This window comes from Lissotriton vulgaris, chromosome 2_1, assembly GCF_964263255.1.
Source record: "Lissotriton vulgaris chromosome 2_1, aLisVul1.2, whole genome shotgun sequence".
NCBI classification, from domain to species: Eukaryota; Metazoa; Chordata; class Amphibia; order Caudata; family Salamandridae; genus Lissotriton; species Lissotriton vulgaris.
In genome coordinates, this window is record NC_141687.1 from 657,961,100 (window position 1) to 657,986,262 (window position 25,163).

Genomic DNA, 25,163 nt, shown 5'->3' on the forward strand with positions numbered 1-25,163 from the left:
CATCTTTGGTAACTGGTTTCGACTCTCAAGCTGCTCCAACCTGTTCTCATTGCCATTGTAGACATGAGTCTGGAATGTGCTGCTTTGACAGTTTGTGTGTGTGTGTTTGTAAGTGGCCGCGGCTCAGTACATCTGTTGTGCTGGTTTGTATCGTATGCCCACTTCAACCTAAGTAGTTTCTGTGCTTCACGAGATGGACATGTGGCGTTGAAAACCAAACTGCAGGCTGACCGGGAATAAAAAACAAGCATTGGCGCCGCGCGGCCGTAAAAGTGACGCCGCGCGGCAATAAAAAAAAAAAAGCTCTTGGCGTTGCTGTGGGGGTGGGCGGGGGCGGGGCGAGAGAGCATTGGCGGGGGAGCAGCAGGCTTTGATGTGCAAGCGAGTGGGAGGGAACACCATATGAGGTGTGATTGAGAAGTGAGGCCAAGCGCGTGCTGGGGAAGCGTCGCGCTTGAGTACCACACATGCATTGAGGACAATCCTCGCTGGTTTCAAGAGTTTGTTTTGCCTACTATACTCTCGCAGAACAACGCATGCGCGTTGGTTCAGCGGGACCTAAAAAGTTGTTTGACTTTTTTAAAGACTTTGAGTATGTAGAGACCTCACTGCAGGAGAAGGAGGATTTTGAAAAAAATGTAGGTAATGCAATAGTCTGATTGATATGAAAATCTGAGACTACTTTGGGAAGGAATTTAGAATGGGTCCTCATCACTACCCTGTTGCTGTGGTACACTGTATATAGTTCATATGAACGTAGGGCCTGTAACTCACTAATTCTAGGAGCAGAAGTCATGCTACCAAGAAGGAAGCTTTCGATGATTAAGTGTTTGAGAGAAGCCTTATGAATGCATTTAATTGGAGGACTCATAAGGAAAGAAGGGACAATATTCAATTACCATGGACGAGAGGGTCTCCTGAGGGAAGATATATCATATCTTTCAATATCTTCCAAGAAATCCTTAAATACAGGCTTTCAGAAAAGGGACATTTGTGTAGGACATTTTCGGTAAGCAATGATTGCTATGAGATGAACTCTAACAGAGAAAAATTACAATTTTGCTTTCGCAAGAAAGAGGATGTACGGAAGAAGAGCGTCTTCCTGAAAAGTAAGAGGATTGAAATTGTTCAGAGAGCACCAGATGCTGAATCTTTTCCACTTTAAAAAATATGTACCACCATTAATCTTTTGGCATCTCTCAGCACATCCATGAAGAAGGTTTAGGTGGCCATAGTGTATGAGTTCAGGAGCTTTCATCTAAGTTCAGCAAGTGAAGTTTGGGATGTTGAATCTGGCCTCCATTATTCGGAAGAAGATCCTTCTCAATGGCAGCTTTCTGCAGTGAACACTCAGAGATTTCTTTTATACATGAGGGAAATTGCCCACATGTAGCCCAAAAGGTTGGGTGAATATTGTATAAAAGTGAGACATGACATGATAAATACTTCATGGAAAAGTATGTTCCTATGGTAAACTGCTATGCAATATTGTTTTCAGGGTATAGTTAAACTGACATTTGTCTCTTGAAAGGCTTGGGTTAGAATAAAAGTCTAGTTTTACAATTTAAGCCAGCAACATGCCAAAACCGGGATTCAAAATTATGTTTAAATATTTTTCAAAAACGCTGTTCAATGGTGAAGGTAGCTTTTATTAACTACAAAGGGAAGGACATTTTTAAAACATGCTATGTGCTGCCTGGATCGCCTGGAAGTAATTACATCCATTCTGCTTGGCTTCCCTCTTGATAGTGGTTAGGCTTTGAAGAGGCATGACAAATTCCTCTGCAAACAGAACAATAAGATGAATTCTGAAAACATGAAATTTGGAGAGGTGTAATTGCTTATCATTTACCTGATTATGTGCCAGTTGGGAGTGGACAGGAATAGGCTGCCAGACAAAGAACATTTGAGGACAGGCTTTTGGCATGGTTATGCCTAGAGAAGCCATGGGTGAAAGAAACCTTTTATCAGGGAAGCCCTCTCTGGCATTTATCTCTGCTGCCAAAAGGGGAGAAACCTGCTTCCACAGTAGGAAAATGAAGCAATTCCTTATCTCCATAGGGATGGATATGGAAGGAGACAAGGAGCTCGAGGGGGGAGAGCCTGACACCTGCCATGTTGGACAAAGGCTTCTCAGATACATCGCAAGCAAGCAAGACCAGAAGTGCTATAAAACTGTGATGGATGATTGTGAACATTTTGAAGTCGTGGATGAATGATCGAAAAGAAGGAATTCTACCTGACCTGCCTCTGAGGAAGCCTAAGGTGTCTTATGTTCTTTACCTGAACTCCGGGGCTGGAAGATGTCCCCAAGGATCACCAAGAATGCTGACACAGCATTCCATCTAATTACCAGCCCAATTTCATTACTCCTTCTCATTGGCGAATCCTTGGAGAACATCATAAATAAGCAACTCGCTGCATTCTTGGAAAAACATAGGCTCCTTGACCCTTCACAGTCTGGTTTTAGAGGTTGCCACAGCACAGAGAAAGTGCTGGTCGCTGTCACTGATACTATTAGACTGTCCCTGGATGCAGGCACCCCAGCAATGCTAGTTACTCCTAGATCTGACAGCAGCCTTCGATAATATCTCGCAAAAAACGTGGGTGTTAAATTGGATCTTACTCTCTCCATGAAAGAGTATTTGCATATATTATTTATGAAACCTGTTTCGCTACTATGCGTTTATTGAAAAAGGTTTTTCCTTGGCTCCTTCCAGCTTCCAGAAAAACTCTTGTGCAAGCCTTGATCACAAGTCGTTTGGACTATGGAAATGCCTTATTGGTGGCTGCGAACAAGACTTTGCTGACCAAAGCAAAGTCTGGATTGAGATTAATACAATCTTTACTCTGCAAATCATACAGCCATAAAATATACAATACATTAAAATAGCAAATTCATTAAAAAGAATAATTCATTTTTTCACAACTTCTAAAATAACGACACAATATGCTGCTCTCTTCTTATAGGACCATAAAATTCTGCTATTTGAACATATTGCAATTCGTACAAACACCCCCTCGATCTTAATCCTGGATGTCACCATTGCCCTCAAAAAGTGTGTGACCACGAATAAAGTGTGTTTTTTCTGCAAGAGTTGCATGTGCAAAAGCACAATTCTAGCCTGTCTAAAACCCAGGTCTTTTAAATATGGTTTAAGATACTTTCGCCGAGGAAACGTAAAATATTTACATAAGAAGACAAAATGTAAAGTATCCTGTGGAGATCTATTGTCGCAGCCGCAAGGCCCTCTTTTTTCAGTTTGCGCTACAAAGCCGATAGAGGAGGTCACTAAGTGGTGAAACATGTTAAATCTAAAATGGGTAACTAAAAAAAGATCATAGGCACTGGTTAGAATAGTAAGATAATGTTCTATTCCCTGCACTGATTTCACTAAGGCATGTGCTCTGACTGTCAGTTTTAACAATTCCTTTCCTTCTCACTCCGCGCTAAACTTTTTAAAGAATAGATCATTGATTAGTTTTTTATCCTCTTTCTTCACTGATCTACAATTTGTAAACATATCTGATCTTCCTAGACTATGGAGTGTTTCTTTAATGTATCTTAGCCACTGTATTTTAAGGGCATGCTCCAATGAAAGGCACTCCAAAATTATCTCTTGGTTAAAGCGGGCCTCCTCATTGGACCAAATATTCAAAGCCAACAGTGCAGAGGCTTAACTGCAAATAAATCTGATTCGTACATCACCCGAGTTCTTTGTAGACTGAGTAGGAGGGGGTACCTTGAGGGACCTTTAATACCCGTCTCAGGTATTTATTGTGCGTCGGCGGTAGGTCCCTCACTTCCTTGTAGCCCCAAATTTCATTACCATACCCGGCCTTGGAGATACAAATTGATAGATCTAATTTTAAAATCACCCAAGGCCACCATGTACCTAATCTATGTGCAAAATTTGCGATGGCTCCCATTGCTTTGTTCGTGTCCCTCGCCTTCTCTTCTTTCAGGGTATTCCAGATTAATGTGCCGACAAATAGGCACCTGAGATATTTAAAAGCTGGATCTTTGGCTATGCTGTAAGAGCCTGCCTTATAAGATGTTTTACTCTTCCCACAACAGCCCACTTCCATCACAAACAGCTTGGCGTAATCCCTTCATAAAGGAGACAAATCTATCAATTAAAATTTGCAATGCTCTTGGGGTGCGTGCTATAAGCACGGCATCTGCATAAAGCAGTACCCGTTCTCTGGGTATCGACATGCAGAGATATCATGGCAGATTTAAGCCCATTAAAATTCAGCATGAATAAAAAATAAAGGGGCTACAATACAGCCTTGACGCACCTCTCGAGCATTTGAAGCTATCGGTGAGATCCCCCTCTTGAGTTAAACGTACTGCAGCTGAGGTATGAGCATATAAAGACATCAGGGCATTTATTATTGAGCGCTCTACTCCCAAATCGTCTAACAGGGCCCAAAATTTACAAAATACAGCAGCCAGACTGGTTTGCAATCTTCCATCCAGATCCTTTTCTGCTCCAATCCTGAACTCCTTGCATTGGATACCCATCAGGAAAAGGATCATTTTTAAGTTATGTCTTACACACAAGTCATTAAATGGGAATGCTCCATCTTACCTGCAAAATAGACTTGAACAACGCAAATTGACCAGACTGCTAAGATCTAAAGACAAATCCGTTTTGCAAACTTTGCAAATTCATACTGCCAAATATGATGGAAGATGGTTCTCCTATTTCGCTCCTTTCCACTGCAATAAACTACCTTTGATTAGACTATTATGCTGGAAAGTTCAAAAAGCTTTTAAAAACGTGGCTATTCTAGTCAATCGGTCTAGCTCAGTTGTTCCCGTTTGTCTGTATTTAGCCTAGCGCCAAGATATTACAACAAGGATGATTATTTTGCACTATATATACTTTTTCTTCAGGCACCATCAGCAAGATCATTGAATAAGCAGTCTACATTCAACACCAAAATCACATCAATGCTAACTATCTCATGCTTGATTACCAGTCTGTCTTCAGATCGCTCTGCAGCACACAGACTGCTACCTTACATACATAAACAATGCACTCCTGACCATAGATGTAGATGAACCCTGCCTCCTGATATTGCTGGGCCTCTCAGCTCCCTTTGACATAGTCAACCATCCCACCCTCAAATGCACCATGGAGTCTTGAATAGAATGCACTGGCAAAGTCCTTCAATGGTTCTCCTTCTACCTCTCCAACTGACACCAGTTTGTGGACATTGGCATCTCTGGAACTAAAACGACCCCTGTCACCTGTAGAACCCCCTAGGGTTTTATACTGTACTCTGTCACCTTCAACCTCTACCTGGGATTGCTTGGTGCTCACACATAACAGCATCAAGGTTGACCAATATGTAAAAAAAATATATAACTCTACCGAAAAGTCTCCTCTGTTTCAGGCATCAAATGCCTCAAACACTGCCTGCACACCTTTCAGACGTAGATGCTCAGCCCCTACCAGCCACTCAACCTAACCAAGACATAATCCTTGTTATTGCCAATAATAAGAACAAGCAAGAAACAGTACAAACCTGGCTCAAAGGCATGAGCCTTGATGGCTTCGAACCGCAACGTTTATTGAATTCAAAGTCACTTGGATTCAACCTGGACATCAACTTCACCCTGAAGGGACACGTATCCAAAATAAACAAGGACAGCCTGGTACCAACTCTCTCTTCTAAAGATAGTGAAACTGTTCCTACAGAAACTGACTTCAGAACAACGTTTTTTAAGCCCTTGTACTCTTTCCGGTGAACCTATAAGGCCGTGATCCAGGGACGCCCTGGATACACACTGGCACCCCTGATGCTGGTCGTTTTATTCAATGGCTTGACTAAATATGATCACATCACCCCCATTCTGAAGGATTACCATTGGCTCCCCTTGCTGATCCTCACTTTCTAGAAATCTATTTACAAAGCCATCACAATCAGCACCCACACTTATATTGCAGACAAGCTCACCATCTCTGGTGGCTCTCTGCTCACTACTCCATCGGGTTAGCCAGAAATCGCACCTAGGTCCTGGTCAACCATGAACATTGACACTTATTTGTGCTTTGATGTTCTACCTAACACTTGTGCAAAAAAAAAAAAACAGGCCAACTTTTTCTAACCCTATTTTTTACCAGTTTTGCCATTCTGCTTATTGCAATTTTCTTCATTTTTCTAAATTGATCTGAAAATGCTACTGTATTTTTTATTAACCTTAATGTTGTGTGGTGCCTCTTGTACTTGTGCAGTTCCCTGTGGAAAGTTGTACTGCACGTGTGTTAAATGCCACATGTGGGGCAGCTTTTTTCAACGAACTATTTGGGCAACTAGCAAGACTGTGCCCTAAGAAGTTGGTGCAGTCATTCCCTCTCAAATTAATAATTCACTTTCTCACACCAGAGCTAAATTAATCTGGAGTTTCAACCAAGACAGAATTCTTGCTATTGCCAATAATGAGAACAAGCAAGAAACAGTACAAACCTGGCTCAATGGCATGAACCTTGATGGCTTCGAACCGCAATGTTTATTGAATTCCAAGTCACTTGGATTCAACCTGGACATCAACTTCACCCTGAAGGAACACGTATTAAAAATAAACAAGGACAGCCTGGTACCAGCTCTCTCTTCTAAAGAAAGTGAAACTGTTCCTTACGGAAACTGACTTCAGAACAGCTTTTCAAGCCCTTGTACTCTTGCCGGTGAACCTATAATGCCGTGATCCAGGGCCGCCCTGGATCCACACTGGCACCCCTGATGCTGCACGTTTCATTCAATGGCGTGACTAAATATGATCCCATCACCCCCATTCTGAAGGAACGCTATTGGCTCCCCTTGCTGACCCGTACTTTCTAGAAATCTATTTAACAAAGCCATCACAATCAGCACCCACACTTATATTGCAGACAAGCTCACCATCTCTGGTGGCTCTCTGCATAACCACAGCCAAGAGATCATCAGACTGAAGTGTAAAATTGAAAAATCTATGCACCCAGGATCTGGAGCAACATCCCTGTATCCATCAGGACTGCCATAACGCTACTCCAATTTAGGGAAGAGTTAAAGCTACTCCTCTTTAAAGAACACTATATCACAGTGCATTAATAGTCCACAAACCAGCTACCTCTCCTATTACTTGTTGACTTTATGCTGGACTTAGCCAAATGGCAGCAAAGCGCTGCACATGTTCAAATTCATGCTATAGAAATAATATGTACATATATACAGAACTAAAGGCTTCGGTGGTACCCAACTTTGAAGGATCTTTGCCAACTTCAGCATCTACTGAAAAGGAGACTAAGGACTTTATAGGCAGGCAAGCTACTTTGTCAAAATGTGGTGATGTGCCGTCCATCATATTTAGAGTATAATTAACTATAACACACTTGTAATATGATGGACAGATCATCAGCCACGTTTTCGACAGGGTATTCTGTCCACTAAACTCTAAATAAGGTCAATTCCATGGTAATTCTTTGAACCTGTAAGATACACACGGCTTAACCGACCACTACTCCATTGGGTTAGCCAGAAATTGCACCTAGGTCCTGGTCAACCATGAACATCGACAACTATTTGTGCTTTGATGTTCTACCTAACACTTGTGCAAAAAAAAAAAAAAAAAGGTCAACTGGACTTCTAAATATTTTCAACAATGCTCTTCACAAGAAGGTCTATGGAAGATCAATACATTACAATAGCTGGAAACTACCTGAGCAAGTTAATTGCTTGCAGCAGATATCCACTGTGTCCTGCAGGTCACAAGTTTAATCTTAATTGATGAAAAAAGTGCCATTAATAAGTAAAATAATATTACTTGTATCCCTTACACAAGAGAGGTCACGTAAAACGATGCTCTTTAGTCACATTACATTTTAAAAGTTGAATGCTCATTTTAGGCACTGAAATATGATGTATGTATAGCTAAAATGTCCTTCATTCTTTCATCAATACATGCCCTCACTCAGTCTATCTTTCCATTAACTTTTTCGCAAATGTATCTAGGCTTCCACCTAACACATACAAATTCACCAATCAATCAAGAATAATTTTCACTTCTAAAACAGCCAGACCTGTTGACTTTGCTAAAGCTTCTTTTCCCGAGAAAGGTGTTTCCTTCCCATTAGAAGTCAATCGTTTCAGGTTCTCCAGTTGCTCCCTTTACACCACAGCTAAGTTTTATTACGCTGCACAACGTAATAATGCATGCCTTTATTCCGAGTCCTTAAAATGTATTTATTACTAATTTCCTGCATACTCTCATGCAATGCAGAATTTCAATAAGGTCACAAGTACAAAAGGTTTTAGAGGTCGCAAACGGAAAATCTGTCTGTCTGTAACCGCGAAACAGCCTTTTGACATGTCCTAACCCTGTTTTGTGAGTCAGTAACCTATTACCAAATCGCATAATAGGGATTGCAAATCTGCATAAGAAAGGGGCATGTTAAGGGCATCCCTTCACAATAGCAAGTAGCAGGGGATGTATGAATGTTTTGTGACCGGAATGCAGTTGCAAAACATCCGCAGTTTATCACCTACTTCAAGTATGCAGTAACCCATTGACCTTTGCGAATGTGGGCACAAACATGGTTCCACGGACCACTGCCTACTCTTAAAAAATGAAAACAAAACTTTTCATTTTTGTTTTTGAAATGCATCCCATTTTCATTTAAGGAAAACCGGTTGCAAAACAAAAAAAATGCTTTATTGAAAAAGCAATCACAGACATGGTGGTCTGCTGTGATTTTGGCCATTTCCAATTGGTCGCAAATTGCAACCTGCCTTATGAATATTGATGAGGCAGGTCCATTTGCGACCCACTGGGAATCACAAACCGTGTCAAACACACTCTTGTACATCGCTTTTTGCAACATCATAATTGCAAGCAGCAAAAAGTCGCAATTAGGAACTCGCAAAATGTAACAATCGCACATATGGCCCTAAGTGCTGAAGTTCAAAAGCGGCTGACCTCTGCCCACGTAAGCGTTCCCCATATTAATATGAAAGCAGAGAAACTGAGGGATGGCTTTCACAACTGTCAAAGCTGACAGCTTTAGAGAGAGGCTGTCTTAAAGTAATGGGGAAGGGAACAGAAGTTTATTAATATTAGATAACAAAAAAACTTGAAACATAGGAAATAAGTTGTATGATTTATTTTTCTGGCATCTAATTTTATAATGGGAGTTTAAGTGTTTCTTGTTTCCCAAGTAACATTCAATCAATCAATCAATCAGCATTTGTGAAGCGCAACAAAGTCAACCCTAGGGGTATCTGGGCACGGTGTCTCTGTTGAAGAGCCTGGTCTTGAGTCTCTTTCTGAAGTCTGCCAGCTAGGGGGCTGTAAGGAGCTGGAAGGGAAGGTCGTTCCAAGTCTAGGCAGTGATGTAGGAGAAGGAGCGGCCACCATTGCGGCTATGATGGATGCGGGGATGTGTGTGAGGGCGAGTGAAGAGAAGCACAGGTGTCTAGAGGGTTGGATGAATTTCAGTTGACGATTGATGCAGGCAGGCCATAAGTCATGGAGGGCTTTGTAGGCATGCGTGAGGCACTTCAACTGCCATTTCTTCTAGAAAGGGAGGCAGTGGAGGTTTGTCAGTAGTTGTGGAACAGGGTGGGTCCGGAGAATGATCCTTGTGGTAGATTTGTAAACATATTGTACTCTTTTATGTTTTTAACAAATTTGACATTATATATTGTATTGTCCTTAATTCAAAAGGAAGTTGTGGTGCCTGGCACACTGCCATTCAAACAGAATCCCTTATACATACATAGAACATAGTTAAGATTTGTGGTGAAGTTTTTCCTAGGCTATATATTTCAAGAATATTTCATTGATAATTACACCCCGATATGAGCTGACCAGTATATTTACAATACAATTTTAATATTTCTGAACTCCAAACCAAAAGTGTGTTTTTCCTACTGAGAACTATTTATTTTTGATTTAAAGAAAATCCTAGGATGTAAGTTATTTTCCAAAATCACAAAATTTAATACATGCTAAAAATGATAACAATCGAGAGTAGTTCCATTCTTTACATCACCCTATATTTCCAAAAATACTTACAACATTCCATTGCTCCTAAATCATATACCAAATTACTATTTCATAGCAGATTCTGATACTAGCAGCCTAGACACTTAGTCAAGTAATTGTTGTCTCACACCAACATGTACGCTTACCTTGAGACAAATGCGCCCCCTTATCAGTCCATAGGGAACAGGGCCATAAGTGCGAGAATCTGTGGAATTCATTAGATTGTCACCTTCTAACCAGACATGTCCTTTCGGTACCTGAAGGGGAAGATAACATGTATAGAACATCCTAAATAAAAATGCTTATCTGACTGCTTTTCAGATTTTTTTTTACATCAGTTTTACGCTTTATACATTCTCCATCTGCAATAATAATGGACAGTCTAGGTAAAAAAAACATTTTAAGCTATCTGATCATCACTAGCTCCAAAATCAGTAGTTTGCAATAGGAATATCTAAACTGCAGATCCTCGAGGTTGGAGTAGTGTGACAGGGTCATTAATTTAATAGACTTCAAAGAGGTCATTAGGATGTTGACTGTCACAGTCACCACATGAAAGGGGGCCCACACACTCGTCAACATCCTGAGGCCTGTACCAAGGCTAGACCTGTTAGAAGGCTCGTGATGGACTAAATGGTAATTGGCTGTGGCATCAATTACGAATAATCTCATCATTTTATCGGAGTGGGCTTGTCAACATTCTAATTAAGATCACAGTTCTTTCCACATTGAAGCAGTGTCCACAACACATTATACTGAAATAATGACCACCAACAACCAGAATCATTATATATAGTTACGCAAAAAGTAACAACACGCATTGGCAAGCCAAAAGGTCTTGCGTTTTTTAAACAAGCAATGGCATGTGCATTTAAATTCACTTCAAAAGCTGCAACATTTTCCTACTGCAGGTCTCAGTATCTTTGACTGTTACTAGAGGTCCCTCGAATTAGACATTGTAGGCTCCCATACTTAAAGCCCTTGCTAGAGATCTCCTAGGCATAACCTTGCCTTTTCACAAAGCCTCCGCCTACGGGGTCGAGTAAGATATACATGCTGCAGAAGTGGAGACAGGGTAGTTATGGTAGCTTAGGTATAGTATAGTAGGTAGGCTAATTATAATGAAAGTAAGTATGGTAGGTAGGTATGGATTACTATATTTGCTGTATTAGACACAGTAAGTAGGTTATGGTCGGTAAGGTATTGTAAGAATGGTAGTTAGGTATGGTAGGCAAGGAGGTATGGTATGTAGGCTTCTAGGGTAGGCATGATAAGCTGGTTAGGATGACAGGTTAGGTAGGCAGGTGTGACGTAACAGTAAGTTATGGTTGGTATTTTAGGTTAGATTTGGAAGTCATGGGAGGCGAGTTATATATGTATGTTGGGTATGGTAGGTTTGCTTGGGAGATATGAAGGTTGGGTATGGTAGACAGTCATATTAGATGGAGTGCGGTACATAGATATGAATGGTTAGACAAAGTCAATGCAGTTGAAAGGTATGGTACATTAGTTATGGTACGGCAGGTTAGACAGAACTGTTTTTGTGAGATATTTACAAGTCTGTGCTATTAAATAATTTTCTATATGTCCTCGGACGTTGGTGTGTCCTGTATCGGGAATCGGAAGGGTTCTATGAAGGCGCCATGTTTTCCTGCTATTTGGGCCTATCTGACAGACTGTTGTTATTTTTGGAGAGCTCAGAGTCTTTTTTCAGTTGGGGTTTTTCTGTGGTTGGGGTTAGGGAGGGGGTTTGGGTAGGGGTTTGGAGTTGTTTTGGGGGCTCCACACCAGCTTTCAGGGGACCTGGGCGAGGACCCGGGGCGCAGAAGGGGTACTGTGGCACCTCAAGTGACGCTGGCGTTAGGGATTGCATGGCGGGGGCCATGTCGCAGGGAGGCAGGCAGTGGCTTCTGGAGGGAGGGTTGCATGATGTATGGCGCGCTCAGCACCCCCTAGAGCGCAATTACACCTACTATTCTGCAGCTCACAAAATGTATGCTCGCTTGGACAACTTTTTGGCCACATCCTCTCTCTTACCTCATCTATCAGCGGCTGAAATCACGCCACGCTCCCTGTCGGATCATGCCCTTATCTCGGTTTTGCTTACCTCCCATGGTGCTCGGCTACCGCCGGCTGGCTGGCTGGTGCCTTTGCGACTCCTTGCTTCATTCAGACTCAGTAGTCACGCGGATACGGTACACTTTTATCCACTACCTTGCCAATAATGATTTGGAGGGTACACCCCTAGCATCGGTCTGGGAGGCCGTGAAACTGGTAGTGCCGCGAGAGTTTATAGCGCTCGCAGCGGCGTATTCTCGCCTGTGCAAGGAGAAGTGCGCTGAATTGGAGAAAGAGGTAGGCGGCTTGGAGGTGATACATAAGAGGACTGGGGCTCCGAGGGTCTGGAGGGAATTGGAGATGAAACGACACATGTTAAAGCACCTTGATCTGGATAGGGCTGCACATGCACTATTGCGCTTACGACACAAGTTTTACCTTAGCGGGGACAAAGGGTGGAAGATGCTGACGCACAGATTTCAGGCACAAACTCAGTTGGCGGCTATCCAATCCATTAGGGACCCTCACAGTTGAGCAATCCACTGATGCCCTCGTTGTGGACTCCTTTCGACAGTTTTATCAGACCCTATACAGGAGGGAGGAAGTGGCCTCTGGGGGAATAGCAGACTTTTTGGCGTCTTGTGGCATTACGCCAGTGTGCCAGACTTCGGCGGAGGCTTTAGATTCCATGATCCGCATAGAGGAAGTCATATTCGCGATTGCTCGGTTGAAGGTAGCTAAGTCCCCGGGGCCGGATGGCTTTTCTGCCTTATTTTATAAAACTTACGGTGTGGAGCTGGATCCTAATTTAACCTGTCTCTTTAACTCCTTTCTTGGTGCGGGGTCGTGACTCCTTCCATGGCTGAGGCGGCGATTACGGTCATCCTTAAACTTGGGAAAGACCCCAAGGATTGCGGTTCGTACAGACCAATCTCGTTGCTCAATATAGATGCGAAACTGTTCGCGAGTGTGCTGGCTGCGAGACTGAGCCCACTCATGGATGGGATCATTGATCCGGACCAAGCAGGATTCATCCCAACGCGGCAAGGGTGAGACAATACAAAGCGGCTGCTCCATCTCATAGACTTGGGTCATCGCTCTCGGACTCAGGCCTTCTTGCTTTCTATTGATGCGGAGAAGGCCTTTGACAGGGTTGACTAGAATTACCTGTTTGCTGCTCTGAAGGCCTTTGGGGTGGGAGATAACTTCCTGCGTTGGGTTCAGTGCCTCTATGCGGCACCTAGTGCGGCGGTGCGGGTGAATGGCTGTAAATCAGCCCTCCTCCCCATCACTTGGGGAACGCGACAGGGATGTCCACTATCCCCGTTGCATTTTGGCTCTATATGGAGCCTTTTGCTCAACGCATTCGGTCCAATATGGGTATCACGGGGGTCAGGTTCGGCGCTGATACTCACAAGATTAGCCTATATACGGACAATGTTATTCTGTCGCTCACCCAACCTCACTCCTCCCTGCGACATTTGTCGGCAGAACTCCTTGAATTCCAAAAGGTAGCAGTATTTAAAGTTAACTTCACCAAATCACACATCCTTAATGTCTCCATCCCAGATGCAGACGTGCAGGATCTGCGGCAAGACTTTGCCTTTCAGTGGGTGCTTTCTGATATTGCATACCTGAGTATCCGGTTATCCCCCTCTATCGCTAAAACGGTGTCCTTAATTATAGACTGCTTTTTGAACAAACTGTCAAACCCCTTTCTGATTGGTCCAGCCTCAACTTGTCCTGGTATGGGAGGTTGGCGGCGGTGAAAATGACTGTGCTCCCGCGGTACTTTACCTCTTCCAAATGCAGTCCTTGAGCCCCCCGCCGGGAACTCGGAAACTGCAGGGGCTCCTTAATACGTTTTTGTGGAACAATAAGCGCCTGCGGCTGGCAATGTCCCTCGCCACTACCCCAAAAGCGGCAGGCGAGCTGGGATTTCCCCTGCTGAAGGCTTACTATCAGGCATCCTGCCTCCACTATATAGCAGAATGGAACAGACCGTTGTCTAGCAAGCACAGGAACTTTATGGACCAGACGGTGGCGGCTTGTAACATTTGGCGGGAGTTGTGGTTACCACGTAAGCACAGGGCGTGGGGCCTTTATTCTTCCCCGGTGACCTCCCCGACCCTCAAAGCATGGGACTAATTAGCGCAGCACAGGGGGTGGACTACCTTTCCCTCCCCAATTACTCCTATCGTTGATAATCCGGACTTTCCGCCGGGGTGTGCGTCTCCAGCATTTCATCGCTGGCAAGAGGAAAGCTGTAGGAGGGTGGGCTCCCTGTTCGACCTTGATGGCCTGATCCCATTCGCCCAATTATGTAAGGAGTACTTCCAGTTGCCAGAGTCTGATGCTTTCCACTGTTCGCAGTTAGCACACTGGGTGACCCAGACAGCCAATCTCGCCTCTATGTCTTGCCCCTTGTCGGTGTTTGAAAAATGGTTAGTTTGCAAGAAGGATGATCGCAAGATCATATCTGAGTTATATGTGATGATTCTGCGCCATCCTAAGAAGCAGCATACGAAGGCGCAGGTCCGCTGGGAAACAGAGCTGGGGCGCCCATTGACGAGGAAGGAGTGGGAGCATATCTTTTACCGCATACACCACACTGCCTCTAACACTGCGTGTACCGAATCGGCCTACAGAGTGGCCGCTTATTGGTACTATACCCCGGCGCGCATCAAGGCATGGGACACAGCGAAGTCAGACCTCTGCTGGCGGGGGTGTGGCCTTTCAGGGACTTTGGTGCACTTATTGTGGCATTGCCCGAAGCTGGTGCCAGATTGGAAGGCGGTCCTAGATGGTGCGTTCCAGATTACATTTACCCTGGCGCCTGAGCATGTTTCGTTGGGGCTTCTCCACCCTCAGTCCTTTCCCTTGAGCTTGCAGAGGGGTAGACCGATTGCATTAGCTTTGCTAGCGGCGAGGCAGGTCCTTTTCACAGTGGGGTTCCCGGTTATACCAGACCCGTGGGATTGGAAAAAAAGGCTTTGGCTCATTTTAGCTATGGAACATCTCTCACTGGGCATGGATGGAAAAGGCAACGAATACGCAAAGCTCTGGGGTCTGTCCTTACAACTCCTTTCTAAAGACCTACGAGAAGTAACGTGTCCGAAATATCTACAAATTCTCCAACTCATTCCCTTAGAGCCTCAGGGGGGTTACGAAGACTGACTGAATGGTGATAGTGAGAATCGGTGGGTCCTAAAGGTTAGATGGTGGAGTTTGAAGCTGGTGTGGAGGAGCTGGATGGGGGTGGGGGTGGGGGGAATAGGGGGATGAGGGGTAGGGGTGTTTGTGTCTATTGTTCATTTTTCTATTAAAAGTGGTGGCTACGCATTTGCAAAGGTTGCTCTTACAGCTCAACTCTCTTACGCGGGGTCGCCCTCCGGGTTGGGGGCCCAGACGCTGTGTAATTGCCAAAAGAATACGCCCTGCCGGCAAGTTGATGTAGGCAGTGGGCTGTGTATTACGTTGCTTCCCCACACAATAAAAATGATTGACTAAATAATTTTCTAGCCTTCTTACTTACAAATCATAGCTTTGTTAATCAGAAACAAAAGCACGACTTCAATCAACATGATCATCTTGCAGGGATGGTTTGGTGGATAGGAGTGATGATGTACAGCTTACTGTGTATCAAGGTGCTCTATATAGCATGCAGTTTTGTAATGGATGATATATGTTTATATATGCTCGAACAAGGTTTTTAAGTTTGCGGAGTGTTCTCTTTCCCTATGCATTTTATTTTTCTCCTTGCAAAAACCACCCCCAGAGTTCTCAGGCTCAGTTTTCCTAATGGGAGCAAAGAGGAGGAATTAAGGTTAAAATGTATATGCTGGTATCAGAAGGCACTTGCCAAGTCCTCAACATATAGTGATTTCAATTTGTGACATGTTTGGGCATCCCAAAAGCAAGCAGTAAAGCTACAAACCAGCAGCTAAAATATCAAAGTACAAGCAAAGAAAATGCATCAAAGAACGCAACCTAGGTAAAGATACACCTAATGTTTCTTCTGCAGCCTCAAAATTTCATGGTCTTAACACACAGCCTATTCAAAACAATGGATAACCATAACAAAGACATGAAAGCCAACAGCTAAAAATGGCTGGTCCAAAGTTCACACTATCCATATACTTATTTAGATGTATTTTTGATGTATGGATGACAAGAGTTCTCGCTACAGCCAGCTAAATCGGTCTGTAGCATGACCTAAAACCTGCCATGCACACTAAAAACTTAAATTGATGCAAATGTCAAACAAGCATTGACAAGGTCACCAGGTCTGGCTTTAGTAAGCTGATACAAGCAAACAGAGGCATCCACAAATGTTCTTTGCATGTATGTAGCACAATAAAGTCAGACCTATTGAATTTGCCAATACTGGAAAAGAAATTAGCAACAAGGATTGCTTTCTGCATATATAAATGATGAAGTACTGAAAGTGATAATCAGTGTGACCGAGCATACTTTTCATAAGGAAAATAGTCCCTGATGAATTCCAATGGAAGCGCTTCTTAAATGATTACTGCCAATAGCATGCAATGAGAAAGAAATGCTCCTCTGTGTGGAGTCAAAGCCCACTCTATGTATATTTTAAAGAGTTGATAAAAATAAAAAATTCAGATAATAGCCCTATAAAATCAGACAAAAAGAGAACTCTAAACCTGGTTATGTGACATAAAATCAAGGAATAAGCTGGTAAAGGAAAAAGTAATAGACAGATAAGAGGTAGGCCAGTGCTGTAAACAAGAAATAAATGTTAGTTTGTGTGGTTATAGGTCTATTGTCGCAGGAAGCTATTCAGGAACAATCCTTTTGACTTCCATTTTTAATACGATGGTCGAGGGGTTAGTTCTGATTTCGGGAGGCGGAGCGTTCCATATTCTCGAAGCAAGGCCAGAGAAGGAGCGGTTGTAGGTTCGCTTTTTAAACTTTTGTGGTTTTCAACACTAGAGTATTGTAACTTCTTAGGGCACGATTCACACCAGATAGTTAAAGTTTTTGTTTGCCAAGTAAGTGGGAGTAGTTTTGAAAGGCATATTCTACTTAATTTTTTTTTTGATAATCAAATTTTATTAAAGTTTTAGTTGCATAGAAATTCATTGGCAGTAAATCACACATCACATGTAAAAAAATAAAACCCCATTCCCTCTGACAATATCACAACACTTAATAGTCATTCCTGAATAAAGAAACAGCCTTTCTGCATCAGACCACCAAAGCGGACTTGGGCCTTTCACGACGGAAGCAGGCCAAACCATTTGCCCCACACTTTGTTGAACATCTCCGGGCATCCACGAGCCGTAAAGAGGGACTCCTCCTGTACCCCACACCAGTCCACACCCCTCCGCCATTTCTGCAATGTTCGAGCCTCAGCCTGGGCCCATCTAGCCGCTATATCCCGTTTTGCTACTGCTAGTGCTGTACCCAGGAGGCGTTTATCAGCCCGGCAGCCATCTAGGCCGTCGAACACTCCCAGCAGCTAGTGTCTCGGATCGTGGGGAACTACCCATCCAAGGCCTGCGTGAGCTCACGCTCCACCCCTCCACAGAAGCGATACAGTGCGGGGCAGAGCCAGACCATATGATGGAAGTCGGCAGGGGCACCAGAGCAGCGTGCACAGTCCGGGGAGGCTCGTATGCCAGCACGAAAGAGACGCGCTGGGGTGAGGTAGGCCGCATAGAGATAATAGAGCTGGACCAGGCGCAGTTTGGAAGAATGTGGTGAGCGTTTTGGGTGCCATAAGGGCATCCTACCAGTCCGCCTCATCCAAAGGGCCCACTCACCCTTCCCATCTCACCCTAAGCCGGTCCAGGGATGTGGGACAGTTATTTACCAGGGCACAGTATATACGGGACACTCCCCTCTTCCCAGGTTACCCATCATAACTTGTGATTCAAGGGGGCTGAATTCAGGGAGGGAGGTGGGCGTTGGGAGGTGTAAGTGGAGGGCTTGTCAGAGTAGTAACTATTAATAGAACTGGGAGTGTAGGAGAGTATGCCTGTGTTGTAGGTCCCCTACCCATACATCACCGAGTTGTGTTATCCCACCCAGTCCCAGCGACAGAAGCCTTCCAGGGAGGAGACCTCATTCAGCCAGGTGCCATGCCAAAGGGGTGTCTGTCTAGTCAGCTTCCGGTCCCAGGCCACCAACCGAAGGGCAGCGCGCCAGGCTGTGAAAACTATTCTGGTGATTGGAGGCATGGTTTGTGGCACCGGGGAGCAGTATAGGAAGCTTTGAATCTGTGGAAAATTCAGGGCAGCGAGCTCCACTCGGTAGGCTGGGTCAGACCAGCCGCCCGCAAACCAATCATGGATCACTAGGAGTTTGGTAGCTAAATAGTAGAAATGGAGATTGGTGACTCCCATGCCGCCGTCGAAGGGGGGGATTCGGCAATGGGACAGGGACAGTCGCGACCTTCCACCACCCCATAAGAACCGGATGAGTATGCCGTTCAGTTCTCAAAACCAGCTACTGGAGAGGGGGATCGAGGTGTTCTGCAGAATGTAAAGAAAGCGAGGGAGGATCATCATTTTGAAAAGGGCACTTCTGCCCAATGGGTTAAGGGTGAGAGATTGCCAGTTCCGAAGGTCATGTTTCATCTGAACTACCAGGGGGGTAATGTTAAGGGCCCATTCCAGTTCTGGCAGGAGGGTCACCCACACTCCCAGGTACTTAAATGACTGCCTCCGGAGGGGAATCATCTCCTCCCAATTGAAGCAATCCCGGGAGGGGTGAAGGGGGATTAGGGTGGACTTCGCAGGGTTGAGACGAAGGCCAGAGACCTGTTCAAACTCAGAGAGGGCAGCAAGAGACCTTGGGCCAGAATGTTCCAGGTCGGCCAAGTAGAGCAGAACATCATCCGCGTACAAGGCGATTTTATCCACCTGGCTCTGGTCCCACACCCATACCCCGATAAGGGAGTCCTGCCAGAAAAGCGCCGCCAGAGGCTCCATCGCCAAAGCGAATAGGAGTGGGGAGATGGGGCAGCCTTGCCTATTGCATCGTCTGATCGGGAATGGTTCGGAAAGAGCACCGTTGACAAGGACAGTTGTAAAGGACCCGAATCAGGTGGCAGGGGAGGCCGACCCCATATGCTCCAAAACATCGTGGGCAAGGTAGCAAAGGTCCAAGGATTCTACGGCTTGAACAACGCTTGGATAAGCTGTTTTTATAGGTGAATGGAGACACACTCGAAGCTCTGGACCTCTTGGGCTTCATGTAGAAATACAGGTTTGAGAAGTAATGAGTGTGTACTCCATAGAAGATTACAATAATTCTTATCAGGAATAATATCTGTTCTTTCAAGTCGTCATACAGAGGACAAAACTATTTCTGGTTGCAATAGGACATCTTTATTATTTTTTGTGAGACATGGACAGCCGACACGTGTGTCGCCCCCTCTTGGCGAGTTGCGCCGGGGCTTTCTCAAGGCTAATTTCACATATATGGCGTATATTATTATGGTTTCCAATTTTTGTAATATCCAAAGTACAGGGAGTTCAGTACTCCAGGAGCAGAAGTTCTTCTGTGAGTTTTGTTGGGCTGTTGCCGTGTTCAGTCGGGTTGGGAGTCAACCCGTGAACTACCGCGAAGACGGAGGACTGGGAGCAGGGACTGAACACGGCAACAGCCCAACAAAACTCACAGAAGAACTTGATGGCAGAAAGGTAGGCAGTTGATAGCGGATGCTGGGCGGATGACGGAGGGGGTCCAGGAGCACTCTAAGAGTGCGACCGCCATCTTCATATTCTACTTAATTTTTTAAAAAAGTTATATGAAAACAAGCGTGGAAGAATGATTAGCAGGTCCTTTTAAATAAAGATCAAGAGTAAGGGATGCAATAAGGGACATAATGAGGAGACCAAGGTAAATCCAAACGTCTAAGCCCTAATATCTGTCATGTAGTTTCACTTCAGCCGTAATACCATTTGACCCATGTATGGGCATCACAGTATGATGTATTAGATTACCATGACGTTTCAGATACAATTATTTGACTCAATCTAGGTTTGGGTCGGCACCTCGCAGGGGCGTTCTCCTCAACGACTTAGGGCGTGCTTAGTGCTTGCTCCATCCAAAGACCCTAGTGTGAGTCTGAAACTTAGTGTTGTGAGCTTAGGCATACATAAGAAGTTAATCTCTCACTTTTATGGGTATTTCTGAACTACACCTGTGAATTGGCATTATGCATGTAAAAATATAAAGTAAATCTACTTTGCAAATTGAAACTTTGTTTTATTCCCCCTTAGAATATATATATATATATATATATATATATATACTCTCATGCATCCAAACAAAAGTCCATAACCCACGCTCTCAGGATACAACGAGGGGACACCAATATCAACCAGTGCTGTTTAGTTGTGAATTAAACAGCACTGGTTGATATTGGTGTCTCCTCGTTGTATCCTGATAGCGTGGGTTATGGACTTTTGTTTGGATGCATGAGAGCATACTACTGTTGGAAGTACTCCGCCGACGTCCACGCCACCTTTCATGGGTCAGGGGATCCAGAAGGAGTTTCGTTTGGGCGGATATATATATATATATCTGTATCCCGAATATCCCTATCAATTGTGGGAGTATTTTTTAACTATCCATTTTATGAATATGCATATACTCTTTTCCATTTGACTACAACAAATACATAAGCATATTCCAGGTGGAAACTGCCTGCAAATGTTTAGTGAATTCCCACAAACATGGTAGCTTGTAAGTGTCCAACTATTGTAGGTAGAAAGTCTCATCATTTCTTTGGGATTTTTCACAGAACAGACATCACCATGTCTACATTTGAGTGCTATACACTGGTGTAGTAGAGGACGAGAGATACAACTGCATCTCTAGAATTTGCATACACATTTAAACAGGATCTTAGATTTTGAAGATCTAAAGTACATATAAAAATTGTGACTGAGGGCGGCCACACAGTTTTAGAATAGATACACCTCTGTCACGCTGTACCTTTCTGATCTGCAGTGCTACGCTCTCACCTGCAGCACGACTTACCTAAAACAATCATCAGCACCAGTGGAGGAAGTGGATGTGCCACGTGAAGCAGTGAGACACGTACTCCTAAGAATAATTTTGGCCCTCTGCACTTCCTTATTTAACAAATCAAGCACTGATGACTAAACTTAAACTAGAAGGGGCGGAAAAATAAATTTCTTTTTCTAGAATAGTAATAGCTCAAGTTAGTTGGGGAGGGATAACTTGGAGGCTTGCAATATATTTCAAAATAACTCACGGAGAGCAAGTTGCAGGATACACAACAGAGATAAATGTATTATCTGTAATCTAACTGAAAAGATTCTCGGGGCAAGGTGACAACTACAAAAATATAGGGCCAACACAAGCACAAACAAGTCACTAAAAGAATTTTTGAAAAAAATCATAACCGTTTAAAGGGCACAATTATTTATTTAGGCTATTTATTTAGGCTATTTGTTAAGCGCTCAATTACCCGTAGGTGTCTCGGCGCTGGGTGAACGAACTAGCTCATGAGGAGATTATTGCTTAAACAGCCAGGTTTTTATCTGTCTGCGAAAGGAGAGCAGAGAAGTGGAGGTTTTGATGTAGGATGGTAGACTATTCCAGAGTTTAGTGGTAGTTACTATGAAGGATCTGTCTCCCCAAAAAAACTCTTTTTGTCCTCGGGACTTGAAGAAGTCCAGCGGTTGATGATCGTAGGGATCTGGTAGGTTCATAAGGACAAAAGGAGTCTTTCAGATACGCTGGTCCTTGATCATGAATTGCCTTGTAGGCAATACAGAGAGCCTTGAACTTGGCTCTTTTCTTCACTGGCAACCAGTGGAGCTCACGGAGAGTTCCGGAGATAGAGGCGTACTTGGGAAGTCCAGTAATCAATCTGGCCGCCGCATTCTGCACCAGTTGTAGTTTCTTTAAGACACCTTCTTGAGCATTGACTAGCAGGCCATTGCAGTAGTCAATGCGGGCCATGATAAGTGCGCTGATCAGAGTTTTTCTTGTGTTCAGTGGAAGGTAAGGCAGGAGTTTTTTTATCATTCTCAGAGTGTAGAATGAAGAAGATACTACCGTGTTGACGTGAGACATGAAGGTGAGTTTGGTGTCCAGTATAACTCCAAGATTCCTGGCCTTGGTTACAGGGGAGGGGGGAGGTCCCAAGGCAACAGGCCACCATGTGGGAGACCAGGCAGGGGAAAAATTTCCAAACAACATCACCTCCGTTTTATCGGAATTCAATTTCAAGCAATTTTGTGTCATCCAATTGAAAAAAAAAGGACAAAGATGTGTTCTGATTCACCGTTTTAACTAAACAAATGGAACTGGGGAAAAATATACAGGACATCTATGTGAACTGTCTCAAGCACAGCATGCCACCTGTTGAAAACCCTTGGAGGCACAGAGATAAATCCACACTCCCTGTGCCCACCACTTAAGTCTGTTTTATCCAATTAGGCCAGTTCCAGTTAGTTAATGACAGTAAAAAATATCCTCCAATGCAGATGCCTCTTTGTAAATTTATGAACATATATTTGTACCATAAGTTTTCATTGGTGGTTAAGACAGTGCTATGTGCAAAGCCAAGCAGTATGCTTAGCTACTGTTCAGAAACAATTAAGCAGCAGTGTGCTCATAGATACAATGTGGTATTTAAAAAGGAGAATTAGCACTTTGTGAGAAACACAAAGCCCAAGGAGAAAAAAAGACAGAAATTGCATTAACCAACACTTTGTAAATCAGTCCTGCAAATTAATTATTTCATTCAAGTAAACTAGATGGAGTTCGAACCCTGGCACAAAAAAGCCTTTTAGACTAACCAAGAAAAGAAGGTTACTACTCCTATAGGGGGTATTTAGTTTCATAAATAAAAAAGTACCCTAATTCCAGCGGGTTCCTCCTGTATACAAGTCTACTTTAAATAGTGAGTGTTGTGCTTCCATTACGGACCTTTAAAGGTTATAGAGATTATTACCTACAAAGTAACATAAGAAACACATAAAAAAAAACACAGATCACCGCATGTTTCTATTCAAAACAGATTTTTACTTTTTTCTCCTGTGAGCTACTACAAAGCCTAATTTTGGTACAAAGAGGGAGGCCTTCGGTTCTCGCCGACCTTATTGAGGGCTCTTTAAGTGCCCCTCAACTTTATAGCCTTGGGGCCCTTCATTTGACAAAACAAGATTTTGGAAATAAACCGAGGCTTTAAGTTTCTTGATTACAGCGTTAATCAAGGACGCCATCTATACAACGTCAAGTGACAAAGTCACTAAACGATATTGACATTTGATTGGCAAGTAGTAATGTGTGTATATATATTCACTGAAAAAAACATAGGTTTCAGAGACGTTATAGTTAGAAATTAGCATTTGAAAAACCTTAGAAATTCACAGAAAAAAACATAAGTTTCAGGGGTGTTATAGTTAGCTGGCCATTTCACTCGTACAAAACCATAGAAATTCCTCCGTTATAGTTAGTTCTGATAATTATAATTTGTGCGCCTGCATTGCACTGCTGATGATGTCACATATTGCATCATTCATGACTTGGTCAGTGACATCACTGATGACATCATCCAGTGAATGTTGTTTAGTCTGAAATTTAAATATGTATTATATATATATATATATACATCAATCTGTATTGAAGATTGAGTGGATATATAACTGTCTGGATGGAGGATTTAGTAGCTGTCTGACTGTTTAAATAAGTAATTAAAAATGTCTCACTTAATACATGGATTAGTAACTAAACTATATGAATGTGTGCATCTCTGTTGTTGTATATATAACTTGCTGCATCAGTTGGTGACTAACTACATGCGTGTGTATATTAGTTAATGATTAGTTGGGTGAGTATTTGTATGGGACACTGACTTTGTTTGTGGTTGGATGGGGTGTCTGTAACTCTATGCATAGATGTGTGAATGGTTGATTGACTAGGTGTATAGGTTTAAGAGTGCAAGTGAAAACAGTTGCTTGGGTGACTGAGTATTTATTTGTGTGTTGGTGAGCGAATATATGTTTTAGTTGTACATCTTCAACAAAGTAAAAAAATAAAAGGCATTCGATGTGAGAGTTGGTGTATATAAATAAGAATATGTAGGAGTCAGTGATTGTGAGAGTAACTATATGAATGAGTGTATAATTGTAATGGTGATTTTTTTTTTCTTTTTTTTCCTTTCAAATCTGTTTTATTTTACTAGGTAAGAACAGAACACCGGGCCAGATACACACAGTGTTATGCCCACAACCCTATTTAGGGCCGGCCGCGTAGTATATAATTAAAAAGGAGACATAGTGCAGTAATTTAAAACACAGCATGGGCCTACAACCCGTGCCGGGCTGGCCGCGTGGCAGACATTAAAAGGCAATACTGATTTGTTGTGATGCTTCACAGGGTCCTTTAAAAAACATCAGTACTATAACAGGGGCACGAGGCCCCGAAGAGAAGGAAGCAAGAGGAGCAGAAAGAAGGAAGACAGATAAAGAGTGAGTGACAGCGTTTAGATAGTAGTAGAGGAAAAGATTGTGTGAGTGAGCGGGAGGGGGGGAGGAAGGAAGGCGGGCCAATGATCTAAGCCAGTGCGGGACCTATTGATCTATACGAGGAGGTCATGCGCTGAGTTGGGCCATTTGCGGGAGCAGCTTGTCGGGATCAGGCGGAAGGATAGCATCTTCGAAAAGGCGCAACGCTCGAAGCTTGGCGGGAAGATAACGTGCATGTTCTAGCTTACAAAGATAATTAATTAGGGGTTGCGAAATTGGGGTGAAGCGAGTATCACGCGCTTGTAGTCGCGCTGTAAAGAGCTCCATGGTTATGGCATGCCATAGGAGCACGTACCAAGCGGCAACAGGGGGCGCCTTCGTCTTCTTCCAATATTGCGCTATGAGTTGCTTGGCTGCTCCAAGCATATGCATTGCTATAGTCCAATCGCTCCGGGTGACAACCTTTAACGTGGTCGGTTTGATGCCCAGCAGGACTGTGTTTGTAGACTCAGGCAGGGGGAAACCAAGTACTCGTTTGATGTGACTAAGGACTTCTTTCCAGAACAAGGTCTAGAGTGGGCAGGCCC

General features: G+C 43.5%; 1 protein-coding gene across 5 annotated transcripts in view; it reads right to left on the reverse strand.

The window, feature by feature from the left end:
- The window catches only part of IMMP1L (inner mitochondrial membrane peptidase subunit 1), a 231,369-nt gene that overhangs the window by 14,431 nt on the left and 191,775 nt on the right, over window positions 1-25,163 (reverse strand). For all 5 annotated transcript variants that reach the window (XM_086955824.1, XM_086955826.1, XM_086955825.1 and 2 more), the window contains one exon: window positions 10,180-10,290. In XM_086955824.1, coding sequence (XP_086811950.1) covers window positions 10,180-10,290 — 111 coding nt within the window. The remainder of the gene's footprint in view (window positions 1-10,179; window positions 10,291-25,163) is intronic.